The sequence below is a fragment of the Clinocottus analis genome, unplaced genomic scaffold (assembly GCF_023055335.1).
Source record: "Clinocottus analis isolate CAN_PGR_092001 unplaced genomic scaffold, fCliAna1.0.p SCAF_1, whole genome shotgun sequence".
Taxonomy (NCBI): domain Eukaryota; kingdom Metazoa; phylum Chordata; class Actinopteri; order Perciformes; family Cottidae; genus Clinocottus; species Clinocottus analis.
Genome location: NW_027175820.1, coordinates 2,010,441 through 2,028,337, shown reverse-complemented (window position 1 = coordinate 2,028,337; position 17,897 = coordinate 2,010,441). Strand labels below are relative to the sequence as shown.

The 17,897-nt window shown below is 44.6% G+C and overlaps 1 protein-coding gene across 1 annotated transcript in view; it reads left to right on the top strand.

Annotated features, from left to right (window-relative positions):
• LOC137785328 (carbohydrate sulfotransferase 8-like) overlaps positions 1 to 17,897 on the top strand; it is a 161,975-nt gene that overhangs the window by 26,637 nt on the left and 117,441 nt on the right. Inside the window, exon 2 of the mRNA XM_068576463.1 lies at positions 11,714 to 11,903. Within this exon, the coding sequence (XP_068432564.1) occupies positions 11,750 to 11,903 (154 nt within the window). The 5' untranslated portion in view covers positions 11,714 to 11,749. The remainder of the gene's footprint in view (positions 1 to 11,713; positions 11,904 to 17,897) is intronic.

Sequence of the window (17,897 nt, the reverse complement as noted above, 5' to 3'; positions counted from 1 at the left end):
GACCATGATGAATGGCGGTCAATGAAAGCACCGGAACATGAGTAGAGATCACTTTTGTTGAAAACAACACAGTCATTTACGTTACAGGCGAAGCGCGCGAGGCTGCTCGTCACCGGCCTCATGCATTATTGGTGGGATCATTTTTAAAAGCACTCTTAATGCACCTTTAAACCAGCCGAAACCCGCACGGGACCCCGGGCTTCCTGTCCGTCTCGTTAATGGTTATTGACTTGAGCTAAACCTAGCATGCCCTGCACGCAGCCCTCTGCAGGTTGTGTAGTGGATGTCCCGCTGCACGCAACTTGATTGTGATCTATTGGAGCTGCCAACTCCGATCACCGCGGAGGTGCTGGAAAAATAAAAACAGGCGATCCTGCACATTACGGCGACTTCCCAGCGGGAGGAGGCTCGCCGCTCCGCGCATTGTTTGCATCTGGGATCTATGAAACGTGAATATCAATGCGGTTTTTTTTCTCCCCTGTGAGGTTCGATCTATACGAGTTGACTCTTAACTGCACACGCTTGTCGTAAATCACTCGTTTTGACTTGATAAACACCGCCTGTCCTCGGGCGCGTAGGTGTAGCATCCACAAACCCATTTATTTATTATGATTTTTCTGTTTTTTTGCTTCCTGCAACCAATACACGAAGATTGGCATATTTGGAAAGTGAGCGATGTAAACGGCTCGAGTTAGCGGCAGCGACCTGTCAATCACAGTAAGCCCCGCCCTTGAGCACATGGTCTCTTTTACTCTAAAGAGACCCTAGGTTACTAAATGAACATCATGCTGTATTGAAAAAGGCTTAAAACTAGAGATTCAAACATAAACTTATGTTTACAATAAATTAAAGAGACTTCAATACAACCGAAGGAGTCGCCCCCTGATGGCCATTAAGGAGAATACCAGTTTTCGGACACATCGACTCCACTCGACAGAAGTGGAGGTTGCTGCCTGCGACACAAATTCTTCACCAGTCGGCGCCACTTGAGACAAATGTGTTCATCCAAGTGGTTCTTTACAAAGTAGACTCACATTGAAGCGTGCATGAAATAACAAATGCCTTAAATATTTAGGCAGATTGTAAAAGTACCTCGCTTTGACTTGTAACTGGATTCAAGCATCAAGTTGTGAGATCATCCAATAGTCACATGTGCTCCTTCTTATGGTATGGACCTGTACATTTTAAAATCTCTGCATTTCCATGATTTTTTATTGGCTATGCTTGTGTGATTGGAGTTGAATTCACTTGAGCAGCTCTTGCTTGCGACTGATTCGGTGGCGTTCGTGGTCCAAGGTCTTTCAAGGGTTTCTGGCAGAATTTTGTTCGACTCTGTCCTTCGTCTCGTCTTCGCCTTCGTCGCCGTGGAGCAGATCGCCCTCTGCTGTGTCGCAGCGTTTTTTACACAGGACACAAAGTGGAGTTTCTGGCTCTTTGTCGGTTTGATAAAGACGTTTATGGGTTTACATCGGAGACAGTCCGATGCGTCGAACGCCGACGCCAACGGGTGCCTCAGTGCGTCGATGTCAGACGCCGAGGAGCGCCGACCAAGCGCTGGTAATTGATAGATTGGTGGTGAGAAACACGACCAATAAACAGATGAAATCGACAACAACATCAAACAAACACAAAAAAAAAAAAAAAATAGTATTTCAAAGGAGGTTTCGGCCTCGCTTATTCGAGATAGCGTGCGTGGATATCGGCCTGTACCTTTCCATATGAAGGACACGAGCTGCATGCATTTCCTTTTAATCGTGCAACTTCCAAGGTCAAATCGAGCTCTGACAAGAACTGGAGACGAACATCAAAGGAATGCAAAATGAGGGAAAGGCACTTGAGTTGTTTTTTGCGATCCGTCATCGAAGCGTCCCCTCCGTCACCAGCGTCGGTCACGTTTGTGGCATGCTAATTTAACATGAACATCAGCCGGAGAAAACCAGCTTTCGATTTGATGAGATTCTAATTAGCATTACGGTATTTCGTGGTGCAACCGTTTCAGTGAGAGCATTACTCAGTCAAGGACACAAGCAAAGAGGACAGATCCGAAGACGCCTCGGTATTAGCGAGCTATCCACAGCGAGCTTTGGCACGGGATCCTGTCTTTCCTGCTGGACTTACTTCCATGTAATTAATGGGTATGTGCGATTGTAATTGATTTGTTATTTCGAAGACATCACTGGCTATTTTTTTTTTTCCCCGGACACAAATCCAAAGGGCGCTAAGAAACCGATAGATTCACCATCCGGCGTTCGTCCATACTGCTCTGAAATCAAAGAATTTGAAAAATCACATGAAGAAGCGAGCTTCTGCAGGCCTCCAAGAGACAATCTCCGACCTGTTGGAGGGGATATGATATGCGCTGGAGGCGGTACATCCTGAGTATCCAGAGGCTATTGCTAGGACCAGTGGAACCAGTTATGCCGCGATGGGACAGGAACACCTAAGCGGGTCATGGCATTCACATGACGGCGGGACTAATGAGGCATCAAAATAAAATTGCCGATCAAGCCAGTGAGGCAGTTCAGCTGCAGCAGACGACGTAGTTTGTTCTGGCGAGAGAGGCGTTTAAAGAGAGATTAAAGGTGTTTCTGTGGGTTAGAGGACGTTATCAGCGGTCACGGGGCCCAGTGGAGGCATAACGGCACAGCCGGGCGTAGTTACTAAAGCAAACATCATTTGACATGAATACTGGGTTTCACCGTCTATTGAGAACTGTAACTTTTATATTTTTTATATCGTTGTACACACACACACACACACCTGCCTCAGTTACAGATTGAGAATGGGTTTCATCAGTCGGTGTGTGCTCATATTTACATTTCAGGCTTTCTAATAGAGATAATCCAATTTAAATCCCTAGATTGATATGATTAGTCTCTTTCCGGCATTGAATCAAGGCCATAATATTCGCTTATTGTGTTAACCTTAATGCTCCAGTGACGCCAGAGCGACTCTGTCCCGGACATTTATTGCATGTATTTATTACCTGTGTGCTTCTCTTAGACCAGATGGCGGGTGTACGCTACGTCTCTGCTAACAATCCACGATCAGATGAACAGTTTCATTTCATGGTCTAATAATTTATCTAAACCGTGTGGCTCTCATCTGCTTCATCTGATATTGTCACGATAATTAAGACACAAAACTATTATCAAAATACTTAAATCACAACACGATATCATCACCATACTTAAGTCACAATATTATTACCATACTTAAGTCACTATATTATCACGATAATTGAGTCACAATACAATAGTATGACAATACTTAAGTCCCAGTATCATCACGATACTTAAGTCACAATATTATCATGATACTTAAGCAACAATACAATATTATCACAATACTTAAGTCACAATATTATCACGATACTTAAGCAACAATACAATATTATCACAATACTTAAGTCGCAATATTATCATGATACTTAAGCAACAATACAATATTATCACAATACTTAAGTCACAATATTATCACGATACTTAAGCAACAATACAATATTATCACAATACTTAAGTCGCAATATTATCATGATACTTAAGCAACAATACAATATTATCACAATACTTAAGTCACAATATTATCACGATACTTAAGCAACAATACAATATTATCACGATACTTAAGTCACAATATTATCACGATACTTAAGCAACAATACAATATTATCACAATACTTAAGTCACAATATTATCACGATACTTAAGCAACAATACAATATTATCACAATACTTAAGTCGCAATATTATCATGATACTTAAGCAACAATACAATATTATCACAATACTTAAGTCACAATATTATCACGATACTTAAGCAACAATACAATATTATCACGATACTTAAGTCACAATATTATCACGATACTTAAGCAACGATATAATATTATCACAATACTTAAGTCACAATATTATCACAATATTTAAGTCACAATACAGTATCATCATGATACTTAAGTCACAATATTATCACGATAATTGATTCACAATACAGTAGTATAACAATACTTAAGTCCCAGTATCATCACGATACTTAAGTCACAATATTATCACGATACTTAAGCAACGATACAATATTATCACAATACTTAAGCCACAGTATCATCACAATACTTAAGTCATAATACAATATCCTAACAATAATTAAGTCATAATACAATATTCTCACGATACTTAAATTACAGTACGATATGATTGCATTGTTAAACATTATGCAATATATTGCAATTTATTACCTTTTTCTATAGCTGCAAATTATCGAGTTTTGCCTGCTGTTTTCTCTGATAAGATTTTCACTCAGTTCATCTCCCTTCAGTCATTTTTATCACGTCATGCACCCGACAACCTGAACATTCGTTCTGATTTCATTCTACAATCTTGCTAATTTTACACGATGCAACACCAGATAAGAAACAAAGCACCATCGAGCAAACTAAATCTCAATTGTTACCTAAAGGTGTAATATGTCTTTTACAATACTATTAATTAATAGTCAATATAATATAAAAATGTACACTTGGCACCTGTTTACTATGCTACTATGCTACCGCTAGCAGGCCTCCGTTGAACCATGCACATGCGTGTGTTTGTTTCCCTGAAGCATGAGGAAGACCAGCTTCATGCTGAGTTGCACCAACATTACACCATCTTTAATAAAGGTCCCTCCGCCTGTCTCCTCCCGCTCCATCAGTCTCTCTGTCACGGCTGAAGTCAATTTAATTGTCGCAGATGTAAAATGTAAAATCAGCGGCGAGTTGTTGGCGAGTGTCAGCGCACCATTACAAAGAAGAGCCCGCTGACTGTAATTATATATGTTTTAAAAATGCTTGATGATGAGTGTGTGGTGTAATGAGGGTCAGGTGCGACGCTGGCAGAGAAAGTGAGATGGAGCCTTGACCCTTTGTGTAGTGGCCACTCAAACTACAACGTTGTTATTATCTTTTTCTTTTTTTAATCAACATTTTTTTTCGCCGAAAAGCCTTTGGACGATACAGAAACCACAGAAAATCTGCCCAGAGAGACAGAAGCAGCATAAAAATTCTAACAAAAGGAAAGCTTTGTCTTCAACTTGATGTTAAGGCCTTGCTCCACCAAACGGGCTCGCGTGTAACTTACCTCCTCTCACTCCGCCGGTCATCGAGCTGCGAGTGATAAAAATAGAAACTAATCCGCAGCCTCATCTGAGAGGTGTGTGGCTGGAGCACAGCGGTGCCCCGTGGCAGGTACATCGGGCCCGACATGATATGGCCGGGACGTGTTGTATTTGAGCGTGTCTGATTGTGCCGGAGCCGTCATCACCTCCTCTGCCCGGGCCGGTGGCCGCCCCGAGGCCGGTGTGCCATGTCACCGTCACGCCGAGTCACATTGGTGATGCTTTTGGAGGGGAGAGGAGGAGGGAGGAGGGGGGGGGGTGACCGTTAATGTGCCGTAGGTAGGGCTGGAAACAGAGGGATGTCTCACGTGGGAATGCAATCTCAAAAGAAACAAAAAAACATTCAGAGACGGTCGACACTTTCTGATCCCGAGTTGTGTCTCGCACGTCAGTCGGTCTCTGAGCTTTGAGCTTCATGCAGTTGTCCATGTGAATCACATGATTTTTATGCCCCCCACCCTCCTCCTCCTCCCTCCTAAAAACCCCTCCCACCGCCACAGCAGCAGCTAGCTCGCTATTTCCCAGAAAATGGGAATTAAAAAAATCTTCTCAGCATGCGATGGATGCCACCAAGTAATTAAGCGTCGTGAATGAAGGAGTCTGACTCGCACGTTTCCATGAAGACGTATCCGTGGGTATCGTCCGCGTGGGCGTTCCCACCTCGCCGCCGTGTCTCTGATATACCTGCCGGCCCGCTCCATCGGCGTGAGACAGCCGACGGCTGATCCCCGACACCGATTGGATGAGCCTCACCGCGGCGGCGTGTTAATTCATCCCAGAGATCACCGGCTGTCGGAAATAAAGACAATTAGTGATTCTTTGAACACGATATCCTCCACCGGCTCCCTTTCACTGTGCCTTAATCATTAATTCACGAAATAGGCCTGGCAGCGTCTCCCATTTCTTTTTGTTCACTCGCCAACACTTTCACTGACGCGCTGGAGGAAATTAAGACATGAATGAAATACACAAAAAAAAAGTATTCCAGAGTATTTTCTAGGACATCTGAAACGCTCTCAACCAATGGGAGGAAAGCAGGTGATCGGATTGCATTTGCTTTTCTTCGCCAGTGCAAAGAAAGCAAAGAAAGTGAGTCAGAGAGAGACAGTCAGCCCACAAGTTCGCCTCGTGCTCGTTCGCCGCCGCTCAGGTCTTTGATATCTGATACGGGAATCTAAAAACTTAAGAACAGAGAAGAATGAAGGTCTCAACCGTAACACGTGGAGGCGGAGCCCTGAACCCTCTCGCTCCAGGGTTAGCCCGGCGCACTCTCAAGAGAGAGATTAGCCACGCCGACAGCCGGCCCCGACGGCTGGAGGGCTTTGAAACATCCAAGGAGACGTGAGGAGTCCAGAGGCGCCCCTGTTTGTAATTTGGGGGGGAAAAGGTCGGCCGGCTTCAGCCTCCACCAGCTGAGGGGAGCGACAGTACTTTCACACCTGTAGTCGGGCTCCTTTCGCTCCGGACACGAGGGTAAATCATGGTGATTGCTGCGTTTTGGTTCTCGTCCTGTTCCTGCTCACTCTGATTGTTCTTTTTCTTTTTACAAACAAACAAGAGGGGTAAACATGACTGACAGGTAACTCCCTGATTGGAGCATTTTGGCGACTCACGTAGAGGAAAATACTTTCTAGAGCTGCAACAAGTATTTACATCAAGCTAGTAATGTTTTCAATTCATTGGCAACTATTTTAATTATCAATGAATTGGCTGGAATATTTTTTTTTTATGCTTCTCGAATGTGAATATTTTCCTTCCTCCTCTGACGGTAAAAACGAGACGTTTGGGGACGTCATCGAGGGCTTTGGGAAACACTAATTGGCTTTAACATGACTTTCTGACCTTTTATTGACCTAACAACCAATCAACTAATCAAGAAAATATTGAACAGCTTCACCAGCATTGAAAATAATCCTTAGTTGCAGCCAGTTACTCCTTTCAGATCAGTGTCACAAAGAAATGACTGATTGTAAGAATGCTACAATAATGAGCAAAGCCTTGTTAGTATTATGAGATTGCAAACTGGCTTAAACTTTGTGGGATCACGTCACACACTTTTCAACAGCTTTTGACCTCGTAGTCGGTGGAGATATCTGCGCTGCACGTGCACAGGTTGCATACAAGGCGGCGCTGCGCACTTCAATAGGATCGCTTCCTGGACAGATTTCATGTCGAACAGACAGATTTATTAGCATCCTGGCTTTTGAAGTCACGCCACAATCACTCATCTGCATCTGCCGTCATCAAATCCGGCGGTCGGTTGCCTCGCCGTCGCACCACAAACGAACCCCGCCGGGGGTTCACCTCCTCAGTCAAGGAAATCCTTTCCAAAGGGTCGCTGCACTGATCAGCAACCGTGTCTACGTTAATAATTGATCGAGGCTCAAACACAATGAGCGTCATTTAAAACGTGCCTCGGCGGATTTTTTCGAAAAGACATCGCAGGCAAACACTTTCTTTTTCTGGTCGGCGAAGACGAGCGCTGCACACGAACGAACGCACACGCCTTTGTAAAGGGGCGTCGGCCTCCTTCTCGCTCTTTGATGTGCATGACACGTGCACATCAAATGCACAGTCGCGGCGGCACAGAGAGGGCTCTCTTCCCCGCGTTGAAACACGGCGCGTTGTGTCGTTTCCGGAGGTGCGGCGCAGAGGCGATGTCTTCAGAACGGCGTGCCCGTTTGATCACAGTGAGACGCTGGTGTCAAGTCCTGACAGTTGCGTTGATTTCTTTTGTTTTTTACTATTTCAGGTAATGATATTGACTGAGACTGCGCGCTTCTATTTCAACCCGGTCCTGTTTCCGACTTGAAACACTGCGGTTGCAAACACACATCCTCTCAAAAGAAGACCCCCTGCCTGCGCTCTGCGGAGATATTTTGACGGAAACTAAATGTGAAATATGTCAAGTTTTCATACGGCATGCGGCGCCGTGTAGCTCGTGCTTATCAGAAACAAATCAATCTTTTAGGTGCTGCTACTTTTGCTGTTTATGTCCTTGAAAATTGTCTGATGGTCATCAGCTCTGACCCTCCTGGTCAAAAACGGAGTGCCCCAGGGGTCTGTACTCGGACCAATTGTATTCTTGCTGTTCTTCTCTTTTTTTATTACTATTATCAGCCCGTTTTACTCAAGACAACATGATGTCATGGGCGTTAAGACAGCGCGGGCTTCAGCGTTTATTTAAAGCCAATTTTAGGCTTTTCCCCATGTCATTCATGAGCCATTTTCTATGTTTCCTTTAAACGCCGCACGGTTTATCAGAGGGGGGAAAAGGCTTTTTGGCGCGCCGCTTAACACAACGTGCTTACCGGGTAAGTGTTGCGCTTATGGCGAGGCACCAAACCCACTCGGGCCGTGATCACAGCACTGCGTTTCCATTTTAAAACGCATGTCTCTTGTTCCGTTTACGCCGAGCCAGAGACGGAGGGGTTTGGAAACGCTGCCGAGGGACGGATCCAGTTCATAAACTCTGCACACCCGCGTTTGCAACGTAGTTCGGTCTCGACGCGTCCTTCCCTGATTGGTCACATGACTCTGAGCAACGGTTTGACCTCTGTGGTCGGTCCGACTGAAGGAAGTCTCAGGCCCCCCTTTTCTTCCTCGGCGGTATTTTTCTGCAACTAAACCAACTGCAGTGTGTCCACAAACGGTCATGTGACATGCGTCTTGAAAGGCCGCCGTGTGGACAGAGATCATATTACTGTGGATGTATCCTTAGTTTGGCTTCTGGAAAACATTATGGTTGAGCTTAAAATAATTAACAACTGCAATGGCCTCCGAAAATGCATTTTAACGTTTCAAATAAGTTTGTGTCGTATTGGTTCGAACGGTATCTGTGAATTGTGCGGTGGAGCACTTTGTTGACTGTTGTGTACTCTGTGCCTTTGTGTTCTTGATGCCTGTGAGATCTTAAATTACACTTTAATTGCTGTTTTACTCGCTCTCATTCTTGTCCTTGACAAGCGCTTTGTTGCCCAGGACTTGTAAATAAGTCCGGTTTAAATTTCAAATGCAAATGGGCGAATAAGTGAAATGTCCACAGTGTCCAACAGCAAGGAGGTGTGTGCATGTGTGTGTGTGACACACACACTTAACACTATAAAGAACCTAAATGTCTTGTCCAATACTAACGTGATGAATCTGCAGACTGAGACCTGGAATAAAGTACAATCAACTTGACGGGAAACTCCCGAATTTAAGAAATCACGTAAAATCGAGAAAAGCCCGACGACCCTGAAGGGTTAAGGTGCAGTGTGAAGCTTCGCCTCCAGACCGGAGACGTCCGTCAGAGAGAACAGTCTCCTTGGGTACCATCTAAGTTGGCATGGCAACTGTACGGCGTTCTCAGCATCACCATGTGACATCGCCGCGGGTGAAACGCTCGCCTTCATTCCAGCAGTGTCTCGAATACGCAAATTACTATGATTAGTTGTTTTTTTTTATGTATCTATGTGTAATGGCCGTTCTTCCCTTCTCTTTTATTTGTTTTTCTTCCCTCCATCGGCTGTGCTCTGTCTCTGTTGTGGAGATTCGAGCGAGAGCACAACGTGTGAAGCAAACCTCACTTGTTGTTAACTCCGCTGAGCACGCAGGCAGCAGACCCTCATTACGCAACAACCTGCGTGCACAGCGGTGTCAAAGAACATTGAAATGTTGTCCATGCAAAGCCGCCTTCATGGTTCGACATCTCCACTTCCTCCTGGAAAGCCGATGGCGAGCATTATTCACTTCTTTAATGGCTTTAATGGAGGATCATCTGACTGTCCTGCCTTTGCTGTCCTCTGCAGACCATCGTTGATGCCCAACGTGGCCCGCTATCGTACTCTAAAAAGGGGGCGGGGCTAAAATATTGTCCCAATGCCGTCTTCACATTCGCTGCACCTCAGCGTCAAATGATTGCATCTGTAGAAAGGACCAGATTACAGATTATCTGGCTGTGACTGCGATGCTTCAACAAGCCCTGTTGAACTTCTGCTGTGGCCGTCGGCATTGATTTGAAGCCCAGAGGCAAAGTTTCATGTCATTAAATGCTCACCCACAATAACTAGCACAGAGTATCCACCATCTTCTGCGCACTCGTCTCCTTTATAACACGAACGCGCTAACTCTCAGTTATTCTTGTCCGTTCTCCTGTGTGTTGACTTTTCAAAGTCTTTTGTGTCGCTGTTTTGCTGCCTTGATTATGCGGCTGTTATAAGTCCCTCTGGATTTCCTGTTTCACCTGAGTATTTGCTCTTCATGCCGCATTTCATCGCCGCTGCGTTTGATCATCCGTGTGAACAAGTTGATGATAAAACCGCCAAAATTCTGTCAGAAACCACCGTGTGTTCAAAGCATCGCGGCGCGAAACGCGCCCCGAGCTACTCGACGCTCATCTGCAGGCCTTTTTTTTTAGTTTTTTTTTTTATAGCTTTGGGTTTTTAGCGCAGGGTTAAATGTGAAAGTCAAGTTCTTGACATGACTGAAACAGAGCCAATTTCATTTCCCCGCGATGACAAGCCCATGCTTCGGTGGTCGCAGGAATACCATTTGCATATTGACTTGAAGACAGATGCCACGCGCTCTTTCTGCTGTGTGAACAGAGCCGCGAGTCGCTTCTGCGCTCGTGCCGGTCCGACCGGGTTGGTGTTTACCAAAACCGCACTCTGACAAACACGGCAGACTTCTTTATTTGGAGGATTTAGACGTCGGCTCATCTCGTTCCCGCCTCGTCTCTCCGGCAGCTTCGGTGCGTCAGACTCCGTGGATTTTCCCCTCGAACTGAAATAGACAAAGGCGCCGGCTTTCAATAAATAACGAGCACTGTGGCATCATGTCCTTCAGTGTGTCTGAGCCGCTTGCGCACATTGAAACCGGACGTAGCGCTGAAGTAAATACTATAATCAAGGTCATGATGATAGGATTCTACTGTCTCTCTTCCTGACAATGTTGGATTATTTCTTTTTTCTCCTGCGTTTCACTCTCATTACTCGCGGACAAAACACCCATTAACACAAACCAGCTCAGAGCGGCTATTTACATACATTTACTGGTCGTGGAGGAAGAATTCAGGTGATTTATTCAAGTAAATGTAGGGATACTGCAATATAAAAATATACTTTTTTATAAGTAGATGCCCTTAAAAGTACTTAAAAGCATCACAAGTAGTATAGGAACGCTGATGTGACCCAAACCGCCAGACTACAACCCCCATGTCCACCAGGAGCGCTTTGCTCTCCTTCAGTTAGTTAATTGTTCACATTTTGGGTAGTTTAATCTAAAATATTTCCAACATGAAATGGAGACGCTTAAGTCAAGTCCAAGTACCTCAGGTTTGTACTGAAGTACCGCGAATGTACTTAGTTACTTTCCACCACTGCCATTTACTCTACGGTATGAATTTTGACCTGTTGATGCTGAGAAATTAAAAATGTGTAGTGAAGCCAAAAGAATGGGCGGATGATGACGCAGAGAGAGCTAAAAGACCTCCAGGCTCCTCCCATCTCCACCTGCAAACCGCGGGTCAGAGGCCGTCACGCTGATCCGCTCACTCCACGCTTCTCCTTTGATTTTGCAGAGCCAACCGTGAACCGGCAGCCGGCTGCGCCGCATCATGCTGGGGATGAAGATGGTGGTGGACTCCCTGCGTGGACGGAGACGGAGGCTGCCCTGCTCCCTCTGGTTCCTCCTGCTGTTCGCCACCGGAGGTCTGGTTCTCTTCATCCACCAGCGGGACCTGTCGGAGATGGCCCTGCAGCAAGGCCCAGGTCAGTCCCGACGAGATCGTAATCACTAGCGTCGTCTGAATCAATGCAGCGCTCGTCAAGATGTCGCGGCGGAGGCATGCTGTGATTATTATTGTTATCGGTTTCCAGTGGTTGCGTCCACCCGGGGTGGAGGGAGGCCGCACGTTCACTCACCAAATGAGTCCAAACCTTTTGCCGTGCATCTGCTTGGCGCTCCGCATTAAGGCGATTGGGGTTTAAGCAGCCGTGATGGAAGAGTGTCCTGGGCGTGTAAAACTAAGCCGCTTCATGTCTCAGAAACAAGAGATCAGCCGCCCGCTTACGTGCCTCTTTTGGCTGGCGCTGCACTACTCCACCTAAGCGGGAGCGGGATTAGCCGCGCCTTGCTGCTGTTGTCGGACGGGCCCCCGACTCGCCGGGAAGATTTCACCTCATCCCGAGTTCAGAAAGGGCCAGAAACACAATGAGGATCACGTGAAAGGACGCTCCTTCTGTCCATGTCCCCCCCCCCCCCTATTCAAAATGAGTAAGCTGACTTGTCCGGCAGAGACTCTCCGGGGAGAAAATGCCGTTGTGTTCGCAGCCAAGCCGACAGTTTAGTTCCAGATTATTGTATCCCGTGGAACATTGTCACAATTATCAGATCATTTGAGTTTTGGGCCTAGAAAGTGTTTCGTGAGGTTGTGGTGACCTTTGACCAGCTAAAATCCAAAAGTAATACACCGGGGGCGTGAGGCGACAGTGACCTTTGAACCTCCAGAATTTTACCAAATTTGGAAAAAACTCCGAACGGACCGTGTGCTCGTCCGGACCGCAGACTGCATCTGAGAAGTGGGCGTGGTCATCATGACATCACCCGTTGGTTTTGTGGAGCGCAGTTTCAAAGCCTTGAGTTTCTCCGTCGCCATCTTGGATTACGGCCATTTTTGTTTTGTGCAACCGATGAACGGAAGTGACCGTATTTGGAATACGGAGGAGTGACGCGGAGACGCCGATCACGGCTCTGGTATCCAACAACAACAATGGCGGCCTTGGAGCTGAAAGCTCTTCCATCACACATACGCACAAAAGAAACATAAAACACAATCAAACAGCCTTTATGAACGGCTTCTTGCCAATCAGGTGTGCAAGCATTAATGTGCCGTTTACCTGCTTATTTGGTGTTTATTTGTGCACTTGTCTTGTTTGGTGTTAATGTATTCATGTGCCTCCAGTGTTTCATATCTACTGTACATATGTTTTTTCTTAGTTTTGGGAATTAGTTTTGTCTTTATGTTATTGTCAATCTATCTTAGTTGCATTGTGTTATTGAAGATGTATTTTCAAGCTGCCATCAAACAAATCGGGAGATGAAAATTAGCCTCTCTGGCGAACTCTGGCTAACTTTTGCCCCTGAAAAATAAACGAATACATAAAAGGAATTGTAGAAAAATAACCTGCTGCTGTGCATCAAAGAGCTCCAGCCGTGGTACGCTCAGCGAGCACGAGTCAGTAATTAAGGACGGCTTTGACATTTAACATGCACATGACAGCAGAGGTGGGTAGTAATGAGAGTAAATAGTACTTAGTTGTAGTTGTAGTAGTATTATTGCAGCGCACTTTTGAAACTCTTACTTGAGTCGATTTTTTGCACACAAAAACTTTTATGTTTAATTTGGATTCATCGTGCTACTGTTACTTTTTAATTATTTGAAACATTTTAAGGGATGGAGATGATCCATGATACATATATACATATATATATATATATATATATATATATATATACATATATATATATATATATATATATATATATATACATATATACATATATATATATATATATATATATATATATATATATATATATATATACATATATACATATATATATATATATATATATATATATATATATATATATATATACATATATACATATATATATACATATATACATATATATATATACATATATATATACATATATATATATATACATATATATATACATATATACATATATATATACATATATATATATATATACATATATATTGCAAAAAAACTGCAAAGTACTGCAAAAATAATCATAAGACATAATGTGCACTACATGTTAATGTGTGTATTTATATATATATATATTTATATATATATATATATATTTATATATATATATATATATATATATACACACACATATATATATATATACACACGCATATATATATATATATATATATATATACACACGCATATATATATATATATATATATATATATATATATATAGATATATATATATATATAGATATATATATATTTATATATAAAAATAAGCTCTATAAATGCTGACAATAAAAGAGATAGCAACGGTCTGTTGACGATTTCCTCTCTTTTGATTACTTTCCACTCCTTCAGTGTGCAGCGCGTCTTAGGATAAGTTTTGCAGCCTAAGCACATCCTTTTTTTTATTTCTTTTTTTATCTCATCCGCCATATCGCTTCTTGAATATCGCAGTACGAATTCCAGTTTGCTAAATCATGCATGAGGCCGTGCGTGCTGTGTACAGAACACGGCGGCCACACAGCCTTCCCAGCCCCCTCCACCCTCCACCCTCCATCCTCCACCCGGCTCCAGCGCGATGAGCAAGCAGTAACTTTGCCTTAAGCTACGGCGCTTCACCCGAGCAGAAGCTCATATCTAATAGAGCTGAGTTATAATACATCGGGTGTCAGCTTTTATCTGCCTCCCCCTCCTTCTCCACCTCTTTATTTGGCTCGCAGTGTGCTTGAGAGCTTTATATCGCTCCGTTTAAACGGCCGGCATTGTGGCAGCTGAGGAACACCCTCCCCGATCTCCCCCGGGGAATTGTTTAAGGACAATCGGGAGGGAACAGCGGGAGAGAAGAGGAGGGAGGGAAACACCTGAAGAGCAAAGCAGTTCAGATAAACTGTCGGAAGAAATGTACACCGCTGGGCAATTTAGTTTCCAATGGGTCCGGCAGCGAGGGCAGGCGGATGTGGACGGGCGTGAACGACCCAGATATTGCATGTGTGTGTGTCTGTGTGTGTGTGCGACTGCGTGTGTTTACTAGCAAGCGAGTGCCTGGATCTCAGACTAAGTGATGATAACGTGCCATTTGTTAAGTGCTCTCAACAAAAGTAGCCGGCATTATCCTAAGTGCAGACAGTTTAGCATCGCTGGCTCCGTTCCTGCGCTTGGAACCGGCTCCCCCGGCACACCGAATCCTCTATTTTCATTTAGATTCATGCTGTGAATACATTTTCAGTCATACACTACAGTGTGTTCTTGCTCTCTGTGCACCATGTCTGGTGTTTTAGTTTCCCCTCCAAAACGTGTGTTCTGCAATTTTCTAAATAAATAGTGCAAGTTATTGAACAGCGCAGCCTTGAAGGAAGAAGTTTGTGGAACCGTGTTGGTTTTCAAAGGACAAAAAAAAGTCTCCCGATGGCTTTCAGCTGAGATTTTTAAAGAAATCTGCCAAATTAGAGTAATTTGTTTCGCCCTCAATGTTGCTGAACCCATCAGCCTCCAGCTGCAGGTGACAACAGCTTAGCGGGTTGAAACGATACCGACACGTGATGATATGCAGAAAAATATGAATCAGGGTTAAAGATTCAGTGTTTTGGTTGCGGAAACTGAAAGGTTGCACTATGCATCAGGTAAAAATTGAAAATGTGCCATCAAATAATGAAAGCTTCATGACAGGAACCAAACTAAACCATCTGGAGTTTGTGTTTGAACTGATACTTCACATCGTGCGCATCTTAGGTATTTGTAGTGTGTTGTGTCTTTTTTCTACAAAAAAGTGGTTCCAATGATGGCAACCGAAGGCCAAAACCTGGTTGCCAATTCCTGCAAACGGCTGCCAATGGCAACTTGGCAACCGTTGCCGTCGAGTCCAGGTGTGAAAACCAAATGAACTTCTGTCATTGCGAGTCCCAGCAAAGACTGAAACTCAGCTGCAGATCCCAGACAGCTGCGGTTGGAGGAGATCATATTTCCAGAGAAGTGAACAGGATTAGAAGTGTTTCCTTATCATTGACAATATCTTAACAATCCATCAATATAGTGATGTGAGGCTGGATATCGTCTCAGATCCTGCGTATCGTAACACAGCATCTGTGTTTTCCTGGTTTTAAAGTCTCCATTACTGTCAAATGATGTCATTTTCTGAACATTTTCACCCACTTAGTCATTAAATGCACATTGCTGATGATGATTATGTATTATTTATACCAATCTCATTGTATGAATAACGGTTCAACCCAACAACGTCATTGCATTATTAATATCAGGGCATTTTAAATGCTATAAAATAGAGAATATGGACAATAACAATGAATTAAATTGTGTAGGCGGTCCAGCGTTCGCCAGGCGGCCGTGGAAAACGACGACAAAAGAGATAAGATAATATATGAATGGTGCTTTAGCTCTGCAACTTGCTCTACGAGCAACCGATTGCTAATGTAATGTTGACTTTGCGTTGTCCCAATTCAACAACATGGCGTCACAAAAGCAGCGAAAAAGCCATCCATGCGTTTAATTTTCTTTGCCCAACGCTGCTGACGTCGGTAACTGGAGGAGGTAGGCACAAAAAAGCATCGGACCGAGTCGACCCAAATCCAGTGAAAGAGCTATGAAGCTACGACCAGCGCTGCCTCCTTTTCCAACGCTACGCGCTCCGTTTAATCCCGTGACGCGGTCCGGTTCAGTCGTCTCTCTCCCGCCGCCTCCGAGCCGTGGAAGGTAGGAGAATACAAAAGGTCCATATTGAGTGATGCAACATTTAGGCAGCGTGCCATACGGCGAGCTGGCAGCTGCAGACAGAGGAAGCACGGTGTTCAATAAATCACTGAAGAATAAACAGTATAAACTGTCGGAGACGTGCAGACACAACATTGCACATGGAGGAGCGGGGAGCAGTTGCTGGGGAAGCAACGCGATGGAGACGAGCAACGTCTTCAGATGCGGAGGATTCCTTCTTTACTGTTGTTGGCGGGGGCTGGGATCAGGCCAAGTTTGTCCTGCTTCAAATACAGCTCATAGAAAACGTGAATCATGTCGCTGCCCACCGTTGGGAGCCTCCTACCCTCCCGGCCCTCCTCCTCCTTCTCCTCTTCCTCCACCTCTGTCCCCAGGAAGCGAGCATATTGTTTCATGCTCGGAGGTAAAAAAAAACCGTGATCCCTCCCGTCAGAGGTCCAGTAATCCCTTAAGCCATGTCTGTTTGCAAAAAACAATTTAGCCGCCTCTTAATGTAATTAAATTGCGCTGATGACCCTCGCAGCGGCCGCGGCGTATTTTCAAACGCAAATCCTTCCGCTGGATGTTTGTGCCTCTTCTGTTCTTTCATTTGTGCGCACAAAGCTCCTTTCAACAAAGCCTGTTTCTGTTGTTCTGGCATCCATCCCCTCCATTCCTCCCAGAGCGGGATGATCATTGGAAAGCAATTCTTGGCAAAGGCAACTCCGTCGCAGTGATTTTTCTTTTCTTTTTCTGAAACCAACCTAAAGTTAAATTCGCTCCCCAGAAACAAGCGCGATGAAGCTCTTGAGCGACAGAAAACACGACTCCGTTGGTGTTTGTTCAAAGCGGTGCGAGCTGCCATCCCCTGCTCAGTGTTCGGCGTCACGTGGCATCTGGCATCGGGGCGATGGGCGTCCCGGCCACTGAGTTCTGCTTCCTCGCTTCGGGGAGCAGAGGGAGCGTCACCGCGAGGCCTCCGGCATCCCCTGAGAAGGTAAGAAAGAAAAACAGGGAAAAACGAGACCTTTCCCACGCATCGGGGCTCAGGTGCAATCATCTCCGTCTCTCCAGCCTCTTCCAGACTCGGGCCATGTCAATTGGATTTAAAACGGAGCCGCTCTGAGGCAAATGCAAGGTCATGTGGTTTTCCATTAACATTAATGCCCAGGGTTATGCCACTGGAGCTCTGCAACATAATCTGTTTTCCCTGCCATCTGATCCTCGCTCGCAAATGGCTCCTGTGTGCCAATCTATACAAAT